Raw genomic sequence first — 15,768 nt, 5'->3', positions numbered from 1 at the left:
GCCTGACGTTTTTAAAGGGCCCTTTGCAGGCTTTACACAGCTGTAAGGTGGCATGGCTGTGACAGCAGAGAGGCCCCAAAGAGGTGTCTTCTGAGGTCAGATTTCCCAGGAGAATCTTCTCCTTGAAGACTTGGGGATCCAGGAGGGGCACAGTCTCCTTCCCTCAACTGTGCTTGTGCCCAGTCCCCACCTTCCACCTCAGAGCAAACGATGGGCCAGGTTTCTTCCCGCTTTCCAGCAAACCTGCTCTTTAGCTGGGCTTGTCTGCATCAGCCCCACTTCACAGCTGCCTAGGGTCTTGTAAGCTGGGGTCAGTTCATGTCTTTCCTTCCCCCTTAAGGTTCTGTACTGCGCGTCCTCTGACTGTTGGGGTGTCTTTTCCCATCCTGTGGGTCTGTGCTTTTTTGGAGAAATCTCTCCTGTCATTCTGTTGGGCTTCCGGTGGCAGAGGGGGTGAAATCAGTGCTTGTGCAGTCTTCCATCTGTAGCCAGAAACCCAGGGTTTAAAAAAAACCTGGAAACATCATTGTCCTACAACCACCCAGTATATTAGCGCTACCTGGAAATCCCCAATAAGAGAGCATGCGGCTGTACACACAGGCGCTACTGTGATGCGCGCTTTATTGTTTTAACTCCTGAATCCACTGGCCGACCCTAGAGCCAGAAGAGTAGCAAGAATTCAATCAGCAACTCTTGATGCGGACACAATGAAACAACTGGGCGGTGGGAACAGGCTGGGGGACTGTGGCTCAGCAGGGCGGGGCCGGGGGCTCCACTCACTTCCCTGATCAGGTTTCATCTTCATCCCCAGCCAGAGCCCAGGGCTGCCCTTGGTGACACCCAGGAGAAAACCCCAGCCCACACCCTCACAACAGTTCCATTTGCACAGCCAGGAAGCTCAGTTTGAAAAACAAACCCCGCCTGTAAACCGAGTTGGCTGAAAGGGCTGCCTTGGGGCTGGGAGGCTAAGGATCTGTTCCCGGCCTTCTGGGTGGGCCCTGGATTCCTGCTCTTCTGGAGCAGTCCTCAGACAGCCAAGGGATCCATCCGCGGGTCAGGGCTTCCCGAGGCTGTCTCCACGGTCGCTGGGTCTCAGGAGTCCTCCTATCACCTGAGCGTGCTCGCTGCTTCTGCTACGGTTATGGCCACAATGACTTCATATAAACTGTTAAGTCATTGAGACCATGGAATTCTGTTCCCATCTGATTCCTGTTGATGGACATATGCTGTTTTGGCGTCATGGGAACTCCTCGGATGGTAAGTCAGTTTAAGGACAAAATCGTTCCTGGGACAGTTTCCAGTGGCCCTGGTCAGGCCACGTCCACACGGGAGACCCCCTGTGCTGGACAGGAGACGCAGGCCGCTCTGTCGGAGACCAGGCTGTCCAAGGCCCGCATCAGGATGTCTGGCATGTGGTCGGTGAGCATCTTCGGACCTATGAGTATTTTGCTGAATTCCGCTTCGTGTGACCACTTGGCGCTATAGTGAGCAGCAGAGCAGCAGCCAAACCTGAAGCAGAAAAGACGAGACATCAACTCCCAAGCGGCCCCAGGGCCGACCCCGCGCTCCTCCTGCTTGCCCACCACACCGCACTCACCGCCCCGAGGTGCCCTCCTCCTGCAGGTGGATGATCCTGCCGGGAGGGTAGAGAGGGGGGTACTTGGGAGAAGAGTCCAGTGGGGAGTCACTGGAGAAGCTGCAGGCTGGGGACCAGCGCGTCAGTAGGCTCTGCTCCCCCAGAAGAGGCTGTGTCAGGACTTCCTGGTCGCCCCCATCCAGCTCCGTGGGAAAGTTGTTGGGGTTTCCTCCAAACAGTTCGTACCACAAACCGTGCAACAAGATCTTGTACTGAGGGCGAGACCCAAGCAGTAGAATGCTGTCACTCACCCTCTGTCACCCGAGACCTCCCGAAACACCAAGGTGGACCAGGCACAGGGATCTTCTGCCCTTTGACCTAGAAACCGCGCTTGAAAGACCATCAAAGATGCACCGGCAAGCTGTGCTTGGGTGGCAGCCACCTCGGCTCAGGACCAACGCCCGTGCCTAGTCACAGATCGTGAGTGTGGGCTCTCTCTTGGGCAGTAAAACCATCACACGTGGAGCAATATTAAAAACTAAGCCATACAGACTGTGAGGGATATTTCCCTTAATTATATTCCGGCAATTCTGGAAATCAGTTTTACCCTTCCCTGAAAGGCATATATTAATTTCTATGGGCTGGAGTGCAGTGGCGTGATCTTGGTACCACAGTCTGCCTCCCAGGTTCAAGCGATTCTCCTACCTCAGCCTACTGAGCAGCTGGGATTACAGGTTCCTGCCACCATGCCCGGCTAATTTTTTTTTTTTTTTGAGACGGAGTCTCACTCTGTCACCCAGACTGAAGTGCAGTGGCGCAATCTCAGCTCACTGCAAGCTCCGCCTCCTGGGTTCACGCCTTTCTCCTGCCTCAGTCTCCAGAGTAGCTGGGACTACAGGCGCCCGCCACCACGCCCGGCTAATTTTTGGTATTTTTAATAGAGATGGGGTTTCACCGTGGTCTCAATCTCCTGACCTCGTGATCCACCCGCCTCGGCCTCCCAAAGTGCTGGGATTACAGGCATGAGCCACCGTGCCCGGCCTAATTTTTTGTATTTTTAGTAGAGACGGGGTTTCTCCATGTTGGTCAGGCTTGTCTCAAACTCCTGACCTCAGGTGATCCGCCCACCTCAGCCTCCCAAAGTGCTGGGATTACAGGCGTGGGCCACCGGGCCCGGCCTAGATATTAATTTCTAAAAAAAATTTTAGGCTGGGCACAGCAGTGGCTCACACCTGTAATCCCAGCACTTTGGGAGGTCAAGGCAAGCAGATTGCCTCAGCCCAGAAGTTTGAGACCAGCCTGGGCAACATGGTGAGACCCTGTCTCTACAAAAAATACAAAAATTAGCCAGGTGTGGTGGCACGTGCCTGCAGTGTAGTCCCAGCTACTCAGGAGGCTGAGGTGGGAGGATCACTTGAACTTGGGAGGCTGCAATGTGCCAAGACTGCGCCACTGCACTCCAGCCTGGGTGACAGAGCGAGACCCTGTCTCAAAAAAGAAAAAACTGAGGGAGGTAATTGGTAAGGAGAAAAATTTAAATTGTGTTTCTTCTTTCTGATTAGGAACAAAACCATGAGAAAGGTCAGAAAACAAAGGGGTTAAACAAGTAAAAATCATCTCTACCCACACTAAACAAAACCACACTTGGCATATGTATTTTCAAATTTTTGTCAAAATTCATATATCTGTATCTCCTTGTCTCCACTCTCTGCCATCAGTCATATCTCTTAAGAATAATTTTTAAGTTTTTTTTCTTTTGAACTTTTCAATGGATATCTATCTCTATCGGCCGACATAAATTTCTTCTTTTTGGAGACAGAGCCTCACTATCCCACAGGCTGGAGTGCAGTGGTGCAATCTTGGCTCATGCAACCTCTGCCTCCTGGGTTTAAGCGATTCTTCTGCCTCAGCCTCCCAAGTAGCTGGGATTACAGGCACCCACCACCCCTGGCTCATTTTTGTATTTTTACTAGAGACGGGGTTTTTTTTGTTGTTGTTGTTGTTTTTGTTTTTGAGACGGAGTCTCGCTCTTTCACCCAGGCTGGAGTGCAGTGGCGCGATCTCGGCTCACTGCAGGCTCCGCCCCCCGGGGTTCACGCCATTCTCCTGCCTCAGCCTCCCGCGTAGCTGGGACTACAGGCGCCTGCCACCTCGCCCGGCTAATTTTTTGTATTTTTAGTAGAGACAGGGTTTCACCGTGTTAGCCAGGATGGTCTCGATCTCCTGACCTCGTGATCCGCCCGCCTCGGCCTCCCAAAGTGCTGGGATTACAGGCGTGAGCCACCACGCCCGGCCAGAGATGGGGTTTTGCCATGTCGACCAGGCTGGTCTCAAACTCCTGATTCAGGTGATCCGCCCGCCTTAGCCTCCCAAAGTGCTGGGATTACAGGCGTGACCCACCGCGCCCGGCCAGCAGACATAAATTTCTACCACCATGTTAAAAAATCCTTGATGTGGACACATATCACCATTTTAATAACTGCATGATATCCACAGTGTAGATAAATGTGCCCGTACCTCTTAAGCTCTATATGGCAGCCTCGCTTCCTAAGCTTTCGGACAACAAAGCCAAAAGACATTAACATACTGTTAGTCACAAGACAGGACTAAGAAGTTTGTCAGAAAGCAAAATCAAACGGATAGTTCCTCCAGAGTATTTTCTTTCTTTTTTTTTAGAATAGAGACAGGGTCTTGTTGTGTTGCCCAGGTTGGCCTCAAGGGATCCTCCTGCCTTGGCCTCCTGAGATGCTGGGATTCCAGGCGTGCACCACAGCGCCCAGCCCAGATCCTGTTTCCTCCCTGTGACATTTCCCGCACTTGCTGCAGCCATTTGCTTTCTTAGACATCACAGAGTCCTAGCCCAGAATCTGATCAGAGGGTGGAAGGAGAACTTCCAGCAACAGCATAGAGAGTGCCCTGCACTGAGGGTGCAATTCCTCCCGGCTCTCCACAGGATCTCAGGGACAGGCCCCGTGTCCTGCAGAGCCTCTCAACAAGGCACCCGCCTACCTTGGGTTTATTGCAGTGCGCCACCACTCGCAAGAGTCTTCTCTTCAGATCTTCCAAGTTGGTCACACTGAGCCTGTTTAGCAAAGAGGCACACTGAGGCTGGGACCCGGCACTCCTAACCCCCCAGCCCCGGGCGCAGCACCAGGTGGGCTTACCTGGGAATCACATCCTTCCCCAGGACGAGCGACACGATGAAGCTCTGAGAATACTCATGCAGAGCTTTGCTGAAATTCCAAACAGGGAGAGGATGTTAGCTTTACGATGACACTGCCCACAAGGGCTTCCACGAAAGAAATCAGTAACACTGAGGGGTTAGGTTCCCAGGCCTCAGCTCTGTTCTCTCTTCTCTAAAGGGAGGGGAGGGGAAACTTCAGTTACGGCGATTCACTGGCCAGATCGCACTAAAGCCACAATATCTGTTGAACAGAGACGCCCCGCAGCTAAAACCGCAAATTGGACATCAAGGCGGACCAAACACATGGATCTGTCCTTTGACCCAGAAACCGCGCTTGGAAGACTCCGATGCACCGGCGGCCGGGTGCGGTGGCTCACGCCTGTAATCCCAGCACTTTGGGAGGCTGAGGCGGGTGGATCACAAGGTCAGGAGATCGAAACCATCCTGGCTAATACGGTAAAACCCCGTCTCTACTAAAAATACAAAAAACTAGCCAGGCGTGGTGGCGGGCGCCTGTAGTCCCAGCTACTCAGGAGGCTGAGGCAGGAGAATGGCGTGAACCGGGGAGGCGGAACCAGCAGTGAACTGAGATCACGCCACTGCACTCCAGCCTGGGCGACAGAGCAAGACTCCATCTCAAAAAAAAAAAAAGATGCCCCAGCAAAAATGAAGTGGCAGAGGCAACAGGCGATTCACTGCGGCGGAACCTGCACTGGCAGAGGCTGGGAGCCTCCAAATACCCATCCACAGAGCTGCCTTCAGCTCCCAACAATGAGTCACACAATAGTGGGTCCCGCACAGCTGGGAGAAGGAGGAGGGCTGTGGGGTCATCTCAGGACTTGCGGTGAAAGTGAATAGCCACGACTAGAGGCGGAAGAGCAGAGAGAAGGTGCAGCCTTTCATCAACAGGAGGAGAGGAACACAGACACACTTCTTTCCAGCCATGGACATAATGGAAACGCCAGTCAAAACCACCATATTCTACCTCTCAGGTGATAGAAAGGACTTTTTTTTTTTTTTTTTTTGAGACGGAGTCTCGCTCTGTCTCCCAGGCTGGAGTGCAGTGGCACAATCTCAGCTCACTGCAACCTCCACCTCCCGGGTTCACGCCATTCTCCTGCCTCAGCCTCCCAAGTAGCTGGGACTACAGGTGCCCACCACCACGCCCAGCTAATTTTTTGTATGTTTAGTAGAGATGGGGTTTCACCATGTTAGCCAGGATGGTCTTGATTCCTGACCTCGTGATCTGCCGGCCTTGGCTTCCCAAAGTGCTGGGATTACAGGTGTGAGCCACCACACCCGTCAATTTTTTTTTTTTTTTTTTCTTTTGAGACAGAGTCTAGCTCTGTCACCCAGGCTGGAGTGCAGTGGCACGATCTCGGCTCACCGCAACCTCTTCGTCCTGGGTTCAGGCAATCCTACTGCCTCAGCCTCCCGGGTAGCTGGGACCACAGGCACGCGTCACCACGTCCAGCTACTTTTTGTAAGGAACGGGGTCTTTCTATGTTGCCCAGGCTGGTCTCGATCTCCTGGGCTCAAGTGATCCTCCTGCCTCAGCCTCCCAAAGTGCTGGGATTACAGCTGTGACCCACCATGCCCAGCCTCCTGATCTTTAAGTATCACTGTACACTACGGTTACATTTTCTCTTTGGTGTAACAAAAGCCTTTCCTACCTCTTTCCAATGAAAAGGCCTGGAAATTATGACCAGCCCTGTGGTAATGAGAACTACCAGTGCCCCGATTTCAGTTCAGAAATACCATTTCCCGCTAAAAGGAACCAATATTCCTTGGAGAAACGGTTGATTCCAGATATGGACGATGGAAAAAAAAAAAATACTTGCTCATTTCAAGCCCAAAACTTGAGAATATTCTGTTGTACCAGAAAGCAAGAAAATGAGGCCAGGCACAGTGCTCAACACCTTTAATCCTAGCACTCTGGGAGGCTGAGGCAGGAGGATCACTTGGGCCCAGGAGTTCAAGACCAGCCTGGGCAACATAGCAAGACCCTGTTCCTTACAAAAATTAGCTGGATGTGGTGGTGTGCGCCTGTGGTCCCAGCTACTTGGGAGGCTGAGGCCTGAAGATCACCTGGGCACAGGAGGCAGAGGCTATAGCGAGCCATGACTGTGCCACTGCACTCCAGCCGGGGAGACTGAGTGACACTCTGTGTCAACAATAAAAAAAAAAAAGACAGCAAGAAAACAGACGACTGAAGTTTTTAAGTTTAAAAAAAATTAATGTCTGCCTCTGTGGACTGCTAGGCAACAATTCATTATTCTGAACACTGCTATATCAAGGGAAAGATTTAAGCACTTATACATTCTCCTGTTTTTTTCCTGTGTGAACTATACGTCAAAGAAACCAAGTATGCAAAGAAAAGCTCTTTTTGTTCTTTACGGACTTACTTTTTAATCATCCCAAAGGGCCGGGATTACAGGCATGAGCCACCACGCTTGGCCTTTATTTCATTTTAATGAAATAAAGTGGTATAATTTTCCTTTATAATCACGGCAAAAGGTTACACAGAACAGTCAGTATGCTGAATCAGCAAAAAAAAAATGTACTTTTCAGCCAGGCGTGGTGGCTCATGTCTGTAATCCCACCACTTTGGGAGGCTGAGGTGGGCGGATCACGAGGTCAGAAGACAGGAGATCGAGACCATCCCGGCTAACATGGTGTAACCCGTCTCTACTAAAAAAAAATACAAAAAATTAGCCAGGTGTGGTGGCAGGTGCCTGTAGTCCCAGCTACTCAGGAGGCTGAGACAGGAGAATCGCTTGAACCTGGGAGACGGAGGTTGCAGTGAGCCAAGATCACGCTATTGCAGTCCAGCCTGGGCAACAGGGCAACACTCTGTCTCAAAAAAAAAAAAAGAGTAATTTTGAAACTCATAAAAATGTCTTTAAACATGTCCATTATGTATGTGTCCCCACCCGCGGCATATGCCCCCCCCGAGAGGGAGTGCTCAGCACACTATGGGCTCTGGGCAATGTGCCCACCAGGCGCATGGATGTCACCAACCAGACCCCTCTGCCGGGGCTGTGAGAATGGGGGAGGCTGTGCATGCTTGTGGGGAGGGAGGGTATGAGAAATCCCTACAACCTCCTGCTCAGTTTTGCTGTCAACCTAAAACTGCTCTAAAAACTGAAGTTTGCTTGAAAAAAGACTCTTAGAATTAAATCATTTAGGAAATTACAGGTATGGTCAGATAGGTCTAAGAAAGGCTAGACAGACTTTCTTCTGTGAAATAGCGCTTCAAAACACAAACCTCAGCTGGGTATGATGGCTCACACCTGTAATCTCTGCACTTTGGGAGGCCGAGGCGGGCGGATCACTTGAGGTCAGGAGTTCGAGACCAGCCTGCCCAACATGGTGAAACCCCGCCACTACTAAAAATACAAAAATTAGCTGGCATGGTGGCGGGCGCCTGTAGTCCCTGCAACTTGGGAGGCTGAGGCAGAAGAACCGCTTGAACCTGGGAGGTGGAGCTTGCAGTGAGCCAAGATCATGCCACTGAACTCCAGCCTGGGCGACAGAGCAAGACTCTGTCTCAGGAAAATAAAAGAAAAAAAAATGAGTCTTGACCACATGACTTGTAAGTAGCGAGCTGTTGGAGCAGGAAAACAAAGGCTCACCTCCACAGACCCCGGGGCGGGGAGAAGGCGTAGCACCTGACCTGCGGGTAGGCGGCTCTGAGCATGGTGGCCAGCAGGGCGGCCGCCCCGCCCCCAAGGCTGTGGCCCACGATGACCAGCCGGTACTCCTAGAGGACAGACAGTAGAATGAGGTGAAGGGTAAAAACAACAGCTCCAGAGAGGACAAGGAAAGAACAAAGATCTCACAGGAGCAATGCTGAAGGCTTGGCTCAAAATCCCGTCGTTGATGAGTCGTCGGTAAACGTATCTGGCAGCTTGAGAAATACCCTAAAAAGACAGAGAAGGTGACCGTTAATCCTCAGACAAGGCAGGCCCAGTGGAGACTCAAGGTGGGATGACGCTGTGCACTGATGTGTGAGTATCTCCTGGGATCTGAGATTGCAGGATCAGCAGCCACGTCCATTGTGCATGGCTGTGCTCCTGGCACCTTGCACAGGGCCTGACATGAAGCAGGTGCCAGGTGCGGTGGCACACGCTTCTAATCCCAGCTCTTTGGGAGGCCAAGGCAGGAGGACACTTGAGCCCAGGAGTTCAAGACCAGCCTGGGCGACATAGTCTCTACTAAAATAAAAATACAAGACCAGCCTGGATCCTGATTCTACTAAAAAAAAAAAAATTAACAGGGCTTGGTGGCGAGCGCCTATAGTCCAGCTACTCGGGAGGCTGAGGTGGGAGGGTGGCTTGAGCACAGAAAGTTCAGGCTGCAGTGAGTTATCATCGTACCACTGGGCAGTAGAGTGAGACAGTCTCAAAAAAAAAAAACCCAAAACAACCAAACATCTTTCCACAGATACATTTCTATGGCTTTTTCTGTGGCTACACCGTTTTGTGCTGTGTGAACATATCACAATTTACTTCAGCCAAGTTCCTATGGCTGGTCAGATTTAGACTTTTTAAATAACATTTAAACATAAAGTTCTAGAACTGCGCCAAGTGGCTCACACCTGCAATCCGAGCTATTTGGGAGGCGGAGGCAGGAAGATCACTGGAGCGCATGAGGTTGAGACCAGCCTGGGCAACATAGCAAGACCCCATTTCTCTAAAACAACTACAAAATCCATGAAGTTCTGAATCAAAGACACTGATAAGCATCCCACTGTTCCTGCAAAGATAAAACTAAACCATCAGAAGTGAGTTTTAGGGCGGTCAGGTTTGGCTTTAGCTTCAAAAAGTAAATAAAATTTTATTTATTTATTTATGAATGAATGAATGAATGAATGACAGAGTCTTGCTCTATTGCCCAGGCTGGAGTGCAGTGGTGCCATCTCGGCTCACTGCAACCTCTGCCTCCCGGGTTCAAGCGATTCTCCTGCCTCAGCCTCCTGAGTAACTGGGATTATAGGCACCCGCCACCACGCCCAGCTAATTTTTGTATTTTTAGTAGAGACAGGGTTTCACCATGTTGGCCAGGCTAGTCTCAAACTCCTGACCTCGTGATCCGCCCGCCTGAGCCTCCCAAAGTGCTGAGATTACAGATGTGAGCCACTGTGCCCAGCAAAAATTTAAAATTTTCTAACATATACATCTGTCCTCTGAAACAGGCTTCTTGAAAATTAAGCAGGTGGCTCATGCCTGTAATCCCAACACTTTGGGAGGCTGAGGCAGGAGGATCACTTGAGCCCAGGAATTCAAGGTTACAGTGAACTATGATTGCACCACAGCACTCCAGCCTGGGTGGCACAGTGAGACTCTGTTTCTGAAAAATAATCATTATAAAAATAATAAATAAAAGAAAAAAAATAAAGCCATTCCCTACATGCAGTTAAGCCCTCAAAAAATTTTTTAAAAAAGAAAAGCAGTGCCAGGGAAGAAATGACCCTGTCAATCAAAAATATCTTCAAAATGCTTCATCACCGTGCTCCTGTGCTGGGCTCGGAGAAAAGCGGGCCTGGCCCCTGTCCCATGCAGCTAATATTCTAACAGGATGGGGTAGAGGAAACCCCACAGAAGATGGGAGATTCTTTTTGGTCATCCCTAATGCAACTACAAGTTTCTTTTTTTGTTTTTTTTTTTTTTTTAAGATGGAGTCTTGCTCTGTCACCCAGGCTGGAGTGTAGTGGTGCAATCTTGGCTCACTGCAAGCTCCGCCTCCCGGGTTCATGCCATTCTCCTGCCTCAGCCTCCCAAATAGCTGGGACTACAGGCGCCCGCCACCACGCCCAGCTAATTTTTTTGTATTTTTAGTAGAGACGGGGTTTCACCGTGTTAGCCAGGATGGTCTCGATCTCCTGACCTCATGATCTGCCCGCCTCAGCCTCCCAAAGTGCTGGGATTACAGGCGTGAGCTACCGCACCTGGCTGCAACTACAAGTTTCTAAGAATTAAATAATTCTGCAAGTAGAATGCTGAACCCAGCCATCATATAAGAAAACTTTTAAAAAGGCACACTCTATGTGCATTCAAATGGCACTTTGTTTTTGAGACGGAGTCTTGGGTTCAAGTGATTCTCCTGCCTCAGCCTCCCGAGTAGCTGGAATTACAGGCGCTCACCACCACACCCGCTAATTTTTGTATTTTCAGTAGAGATGGGGTTTTACCGTGTTGGCCAGGCTGGTCTCAAACTCCTGACCTCAAAGTGCTGGGATTACAGGTGCGAGCCACTGCACCCGGCCCTGACAGCACTTCTTAACAAATCCCCAGATGCCCTTTCTCTCTCCTGCGACGGTGGGATGCAGTCAACTCCAGGCCACACTCACTGGGCACCTACCCTGTGGCTGGTGCCGGGCAGGCAGAGCCCAGCAGGACGTGGACTAAGCTGCTGCTGGCGAGCCTCCCCGGCGCATATCCAACAACAAATGCCGAGGCCCTTTCGGCCACACAGGTTTGGAGTCCGATTACTGTGGACAGCGTCAGAGCCAAACTCAGCGCGACTTGGCACAAATGAAGCCAAGAGCACAGGACAGGCCCTCAGCGGCAGCCTTCCCGACCCAAGGGATGAACTGTCACTAAAATATGAACCCAGCATGTGGGGGCCTCAGCTGCCAGCCAGGCCGGGGGTCCTCAGCTTCTGGTCACATAAAGCCTTTGCCTGAGCAGATCCACCCAGGCCAAGCCCCCTGGCCCCTGACGGCTTTCTGGGGCATCTCTGTACTAAGGCTTACAGTTCCTCCTTTCCTCACACACGCCCAGTAACAGTCAAACTGGAGTCTTTTGTGAACTGGCATACAAAAAAGCAAAGGGCTGGGCGTGGTGGCTCATGCCTGCAATCCCAGCACTTTGGGAGACTGAGGCAAGAGGACTGCTTGAGCCCAGGAGATTCAAGACCAGTCTGGGCAACATAGCGAGACCCCATCTCTACAAAATAAAAAATAGAAAATTAGCCAGGTATGGTGGCACACGCCTGTAATCCCAGCTACTTGTGAGGCTGAGGTGGGAAGATCACTTGAGCCTGGGAGATGGAGGCTGCAGTGAGCTATGATCGCACCACTGCACTCCAGCCTGGGTGACAGAACGAGACCCTGTCTCAAAAACAAAAACAGTCCAGGTGTGGTGGCTCACACCTGTAATCCTAGCAATTTGGGAGGCTGAGGTGGGTGGATCATGAGGTCAAGAGATTGAGACCATCCTGGCTAACATCGCTACTAAAAATACAAAAATCAGCTGGGTGTGGTGACGTGCGCTTGTGGTCCCAGCTACTTGGGAGGCTAAGACAGAAGAATTGCTTGAACCTGGGAGGCAGAGGCTGCAGTGAGCTGTGATGGCACCACTGCACTCCAGCCTGGATGACAGAGCAAGACTCCATCTCAAAAAAAAAGAAACAGGCCAGTGACAAAAGGACAAATCCTTCTGTGGGGTTCCCAGAAGAGACGACGTGTAGAGACAAAGTAGAACAGAGGCTCCCAGAGGCCGTGGAAGGGAAGAAGGGGAAGTGAGTGGTGATGAGTTCAGAGCTTGTGTTGGGGGTGCTGAGACTGGACACGGGCACACGGCACTGTGAACGCGCTGGATGCCCGGAACTGCACACTAACGACCAACGAACAGTGAAACTGACCAATGTGTGTCAGAAATATCTCACCACAGTTATAGGAAACCCCCAAAACTAGAAACCTCCACCCCTCTACTCTGGGGAGGGGGTTTTCATTCCTTTGGGAGGAGCTGAGGCAGCCTCACACCCATAGCACAGTGAGCATGAAACTGTGAGCCTGGCACCGTGCCATCTGCCATCTGCACAGAGAACATGTGAATGACCCGGCAGAGCGCCCATGGGGTGGGCCTGCCTCCTGAGGGCCTGGTGCGCTCTCTGCTGCTCTGAGCTTTGATGAAGCTTTTCTTCACCATCAGAATGTACTACTTGAATTAATTCAGAGGCTGGGTGTGGTGGCTCACGCCCTTAATCCCAACACTCTGGGAGGCTGAGGCAGGAGGATTACTTGAGCCCAGGAGGTCAAGACCAGCCTGGGCAACACAGGGAGACTGCCTCTCAGAAAACACACACAGAGAGAAGGAAAAGCCACAGAGCTGGGCTCAAATGCCCAACCTGCTACTTATTCCAGTAGCCATGCGACTCCAGGCAAGGTACTCGTGCTCTCTGAACAGGCTTCTCTCTCTTAGAACAAACGAAATCCCACAGCCTCCCAGGGCTGCTGTGAGAATCAGCACAGGAGGAACAGGCAGCGCGGGCTCTGTGCAGCCCCTGGCCTGAGGCGCCCATCTGCTGCGCGGTCAGCATTCACAGGACAGACACATGAGCCCGCGCTCGTACCTTGTGTGCCAGGCGGTCCTGCACCTCACACTCCACGTCCAGCACCTCGCTCTCCGCTGACAGGTCCGTAAGGACATCCTGTAAAAAGGGCGTTGCAGAAGCGGCCGTCAGCCTGTGATAGGCAGGGTGGGAGAATGACAGGTGGTCCCTGCTCCTGACACTTCTGTGGAGGATGGCAGGGATGGCACCGTCTCCTGGTTCAGTCCTGGGACTGAACCCTAAACTCAGGAGGGAAACCCAGCGGTGGCTCCTGGGGGCCCCGATGGCACGACCAGCTCTGGGCCAGGCGTGAAGGGTGGAGGGGACCATGGAGTGTGCCTAAGACATGCCCTGCGCCTTCCCCATCACACACACATATTCTAAGGACCCCGCGGCACAGAGCCTGTACCAGGGTTTTGAATAAAGCCTGGTTCCTGTCCTCAGGAGCCCTGTAACAGGTGAAACTGTGGAGAGGAGGAGGCCCAGACTAGCGCCGCAGCAAGGGCCAGGCGGTGCCAAGTCAGAGGACAGGGCACAACCCAGGCGCAGGGGTGGCTCCCTGGAGGAGGTGACGCCAGAGCCAGAGCTGAAGGAAGAGGCTGTTGTGAAAGCAGAGAGGCCAGGCGGCGTCCTCCCCACAGGGGGAGCAGGACCCACTGGCTGGGGCCCTGGGCGTGGCCCCACACCAGCCATATTTGAAAAGGTCCACAGGCGAGTGCTGTGCTGCTGGGCTGGAGGCCCCGGCACTGGCGTCCAGGCTGCAGAGTGGGCGTGGGGGAGGCTGCTGGGTAAAACACCCAGAGCTATGATAAGAGACACAAACTTGATGTTAAAGACAGTGGGCCCAGCCATAGAAAAGCGCAGAATCACGTCCTCTGCAGCAACGGATGCAGCTGCAGGCCATCATCCTCAGCGAATTAACGCAGACCCAGAAAAGAAAACACCGCATGGTCTGATGTGACAGTGGAAGCTCAACATTGGGTATTCATGGACACAAAGAGGGGACAATAGACACTGGGGCTACTAGAGGAGGGCGGGGGAAGGGCTGAAAACCTAACCACTGGGTACTATGCTCAGTACCGGGGAGACGGGATCAACAGTACCCCAAACCTCAGCATCACGCAGTATACCCAGCTACAAATCTGCACATGTACCCTCTGAATCTAAAATAAAAGTTGGAATTTAAAAAAGAAAATTTAAAGATAAATCAATAAAGGCAATGGGAAGCCACTGGAGGTTTCTGAGCAGGAGGGTAAGATCTGACCCGTGTTCTAGAGTGAGTCCTTGGAGGACAGGACAATGGGCAGACGCTGAGGTGAGTGGATGGCTACAGCCCAGGAGTGTGAGACCAGCCTGGGCAACATAGTGAGATCCTGTCTCTACAAAAATAGAAAAAATTAGCTGGGTGTAGTAGCACATGCCTGTAGTCCCAACTACTTGAGAGGCTGAGGCAGGAGGATCACTTGAGCCCAGGAGGTGGAGGCTGCAGTGAGGTGACTGTACCATCATACTCCACCCTGGGCAACAGAGCGAGACCCTGTCTCAGAAACAAACAAACAATCAAACAGACTGGGGATATGAGACTAGACAAGGATGGAGATGGGAAGCTAGAGGACTGGGGCCAGAAGCAGGGCCATGGCGCTGGAAATGGAGAGAGGGCCACACAGGCTGGGGCAGGAACTTCACACACAGCAGACAGGGTGCACAGAAACCACAGACGACGCCACTGCTTCTTGTGAGACGGAGTCTCACTCTGTCGCCAGGCTGGAGTGCAATGGCGCAATCTCAGCTCACTGCAACCTCCACCTCCCGGGTTCAAGCAATTCTCCTGCCTCAGCCTCCTGAGTATCTGGGACTACAGGTGCCCGCCACCATGGCTGGCTTTTTTTTTTTTTTTTTTTTTTTTTTTTTGAGACGGAGTCTCACTGTCTCCAGGCTGGAGTGCAGTGGTGCAATCTCAGCTCACTGCAACCTCTGTCTCCCGGGTTCAAGTGATTCTCCTGCCTCAGCCTCCTGAGTATCTGGGACTACAGGCGCCCGCCACCATGCCTGGCTAATTTTTTGTATTTTTAGTAGAGACGAGGTTTCACCATGTTGGCCAGGATGGTCTTGATCTCTTGACCTCGTGATCCACCCGCCTCGGCCTCCCAAACTGCTGGAATTACAGGTGCCGCTGCTTCTTAAATGGGCAACGGGGGGACGATGGCAGAGCTTACGTGAACAGGGCACGCCCCAGAGCCAGTCAGGAGCAGAAGAGGGCTGAGTGCACAGGCTCTGGAGTCTCAACTCATTTTCTGCGTCAGCAGAAAAGAACGGGAAGTGAGACTGAGGAGTGGCCAGGAGGAAACCGGAATGGAGAGAAGCAAGCTTCGACAAGGAAAGCATCGCCTGGCATCTCCAAGGGGCCCAGGAGTATGGACTGAGGAAGATAGAAGAGGGGCCACGGGCTGGGGATGGATATAGGCAGTCCTGGCCGCACCTGGAGAAGGGCAGGCCACGAGGGTCTGTGAGGATCCAAACCCAGAGCCTGCAGTGGGGCTGGTGGCCGGGGGCGTGACTCTCAGCAGCAAGACTGACTCACTGCCGCCATCTGGCTCTGGTGCAGGAATTCCCCGGGAGGACTCCCGGGTGTGGGGCCTGGCTGGGCACAGGGAAGTTAGGCAGGAGGGGG

General features: G+C 52.3%; 1 protein-coding gene across 3 annotated transcripts in view; it reads right to left on the bottom strand.

Moving 5' to 3' along the window:
- Nucleotides 1–589: 589 nt before the first annotated feature.
- The window catches only part of DAGLB (diacylglycerol lipase beta), a 36,836-nt gene continuing 21,657 nt past the window's right edge, over nt 590–15,768 (bottom strand). For all 3 annotated transcript variants that reach the window (XM_032755848.2, XM_032755851.2, XM_032755849.2), the window contains 7 exons: nt 13,119–13,196; nt 8,603–8,683; nt 8,396–8,523; nt 4,741–4,809; nt 4,586–4,658; nt 1,598–1,848; nt 590–1,509 (listed from right to left, as the gene is read on the bottom strand). In XM_032755848.2, the coding sequence (XP_032611739.2) occupies nt 1,311–1,509; nt 1,598–1,848; nt 4,586–4,658; nt 4,741–4,809; nt 8,396–8,523; nt 8,603–8,683; nt 13,119–13,196 (879 nt within the window). In that variant the 3' untranslated portion in view covers nt 590–1,310. The remainder of the gene's footprint in view (nt 1,510–1,597; nt 1,849–4,585; nt 4,659–4,740; nt 4,810–8,395; nt 8,524–8,602; nt 8,684–13,118; nt 13,197–15,768) is intronic.

The sequence above is a fragment of the Hylobates moloch genome, unplaced genomic scaffold, assembly GCF_009828535.3.
Source record: "Hylobates moloch isolate HMO894 unplaced genomic scaffold, HMol_V3 SCAFFOLD_1, whole genome shotgun sequence".
Taxonomy (NCBI): domain Eukaryota; kingdom Metazoa; phylum Chordata; class Mammalia; order Primates; family Hylobatidae; genus Hylobates; species Hylobates moloch.
This window is presented reverse-complemented; position numbering and strand designations above follow the sequence as displayed.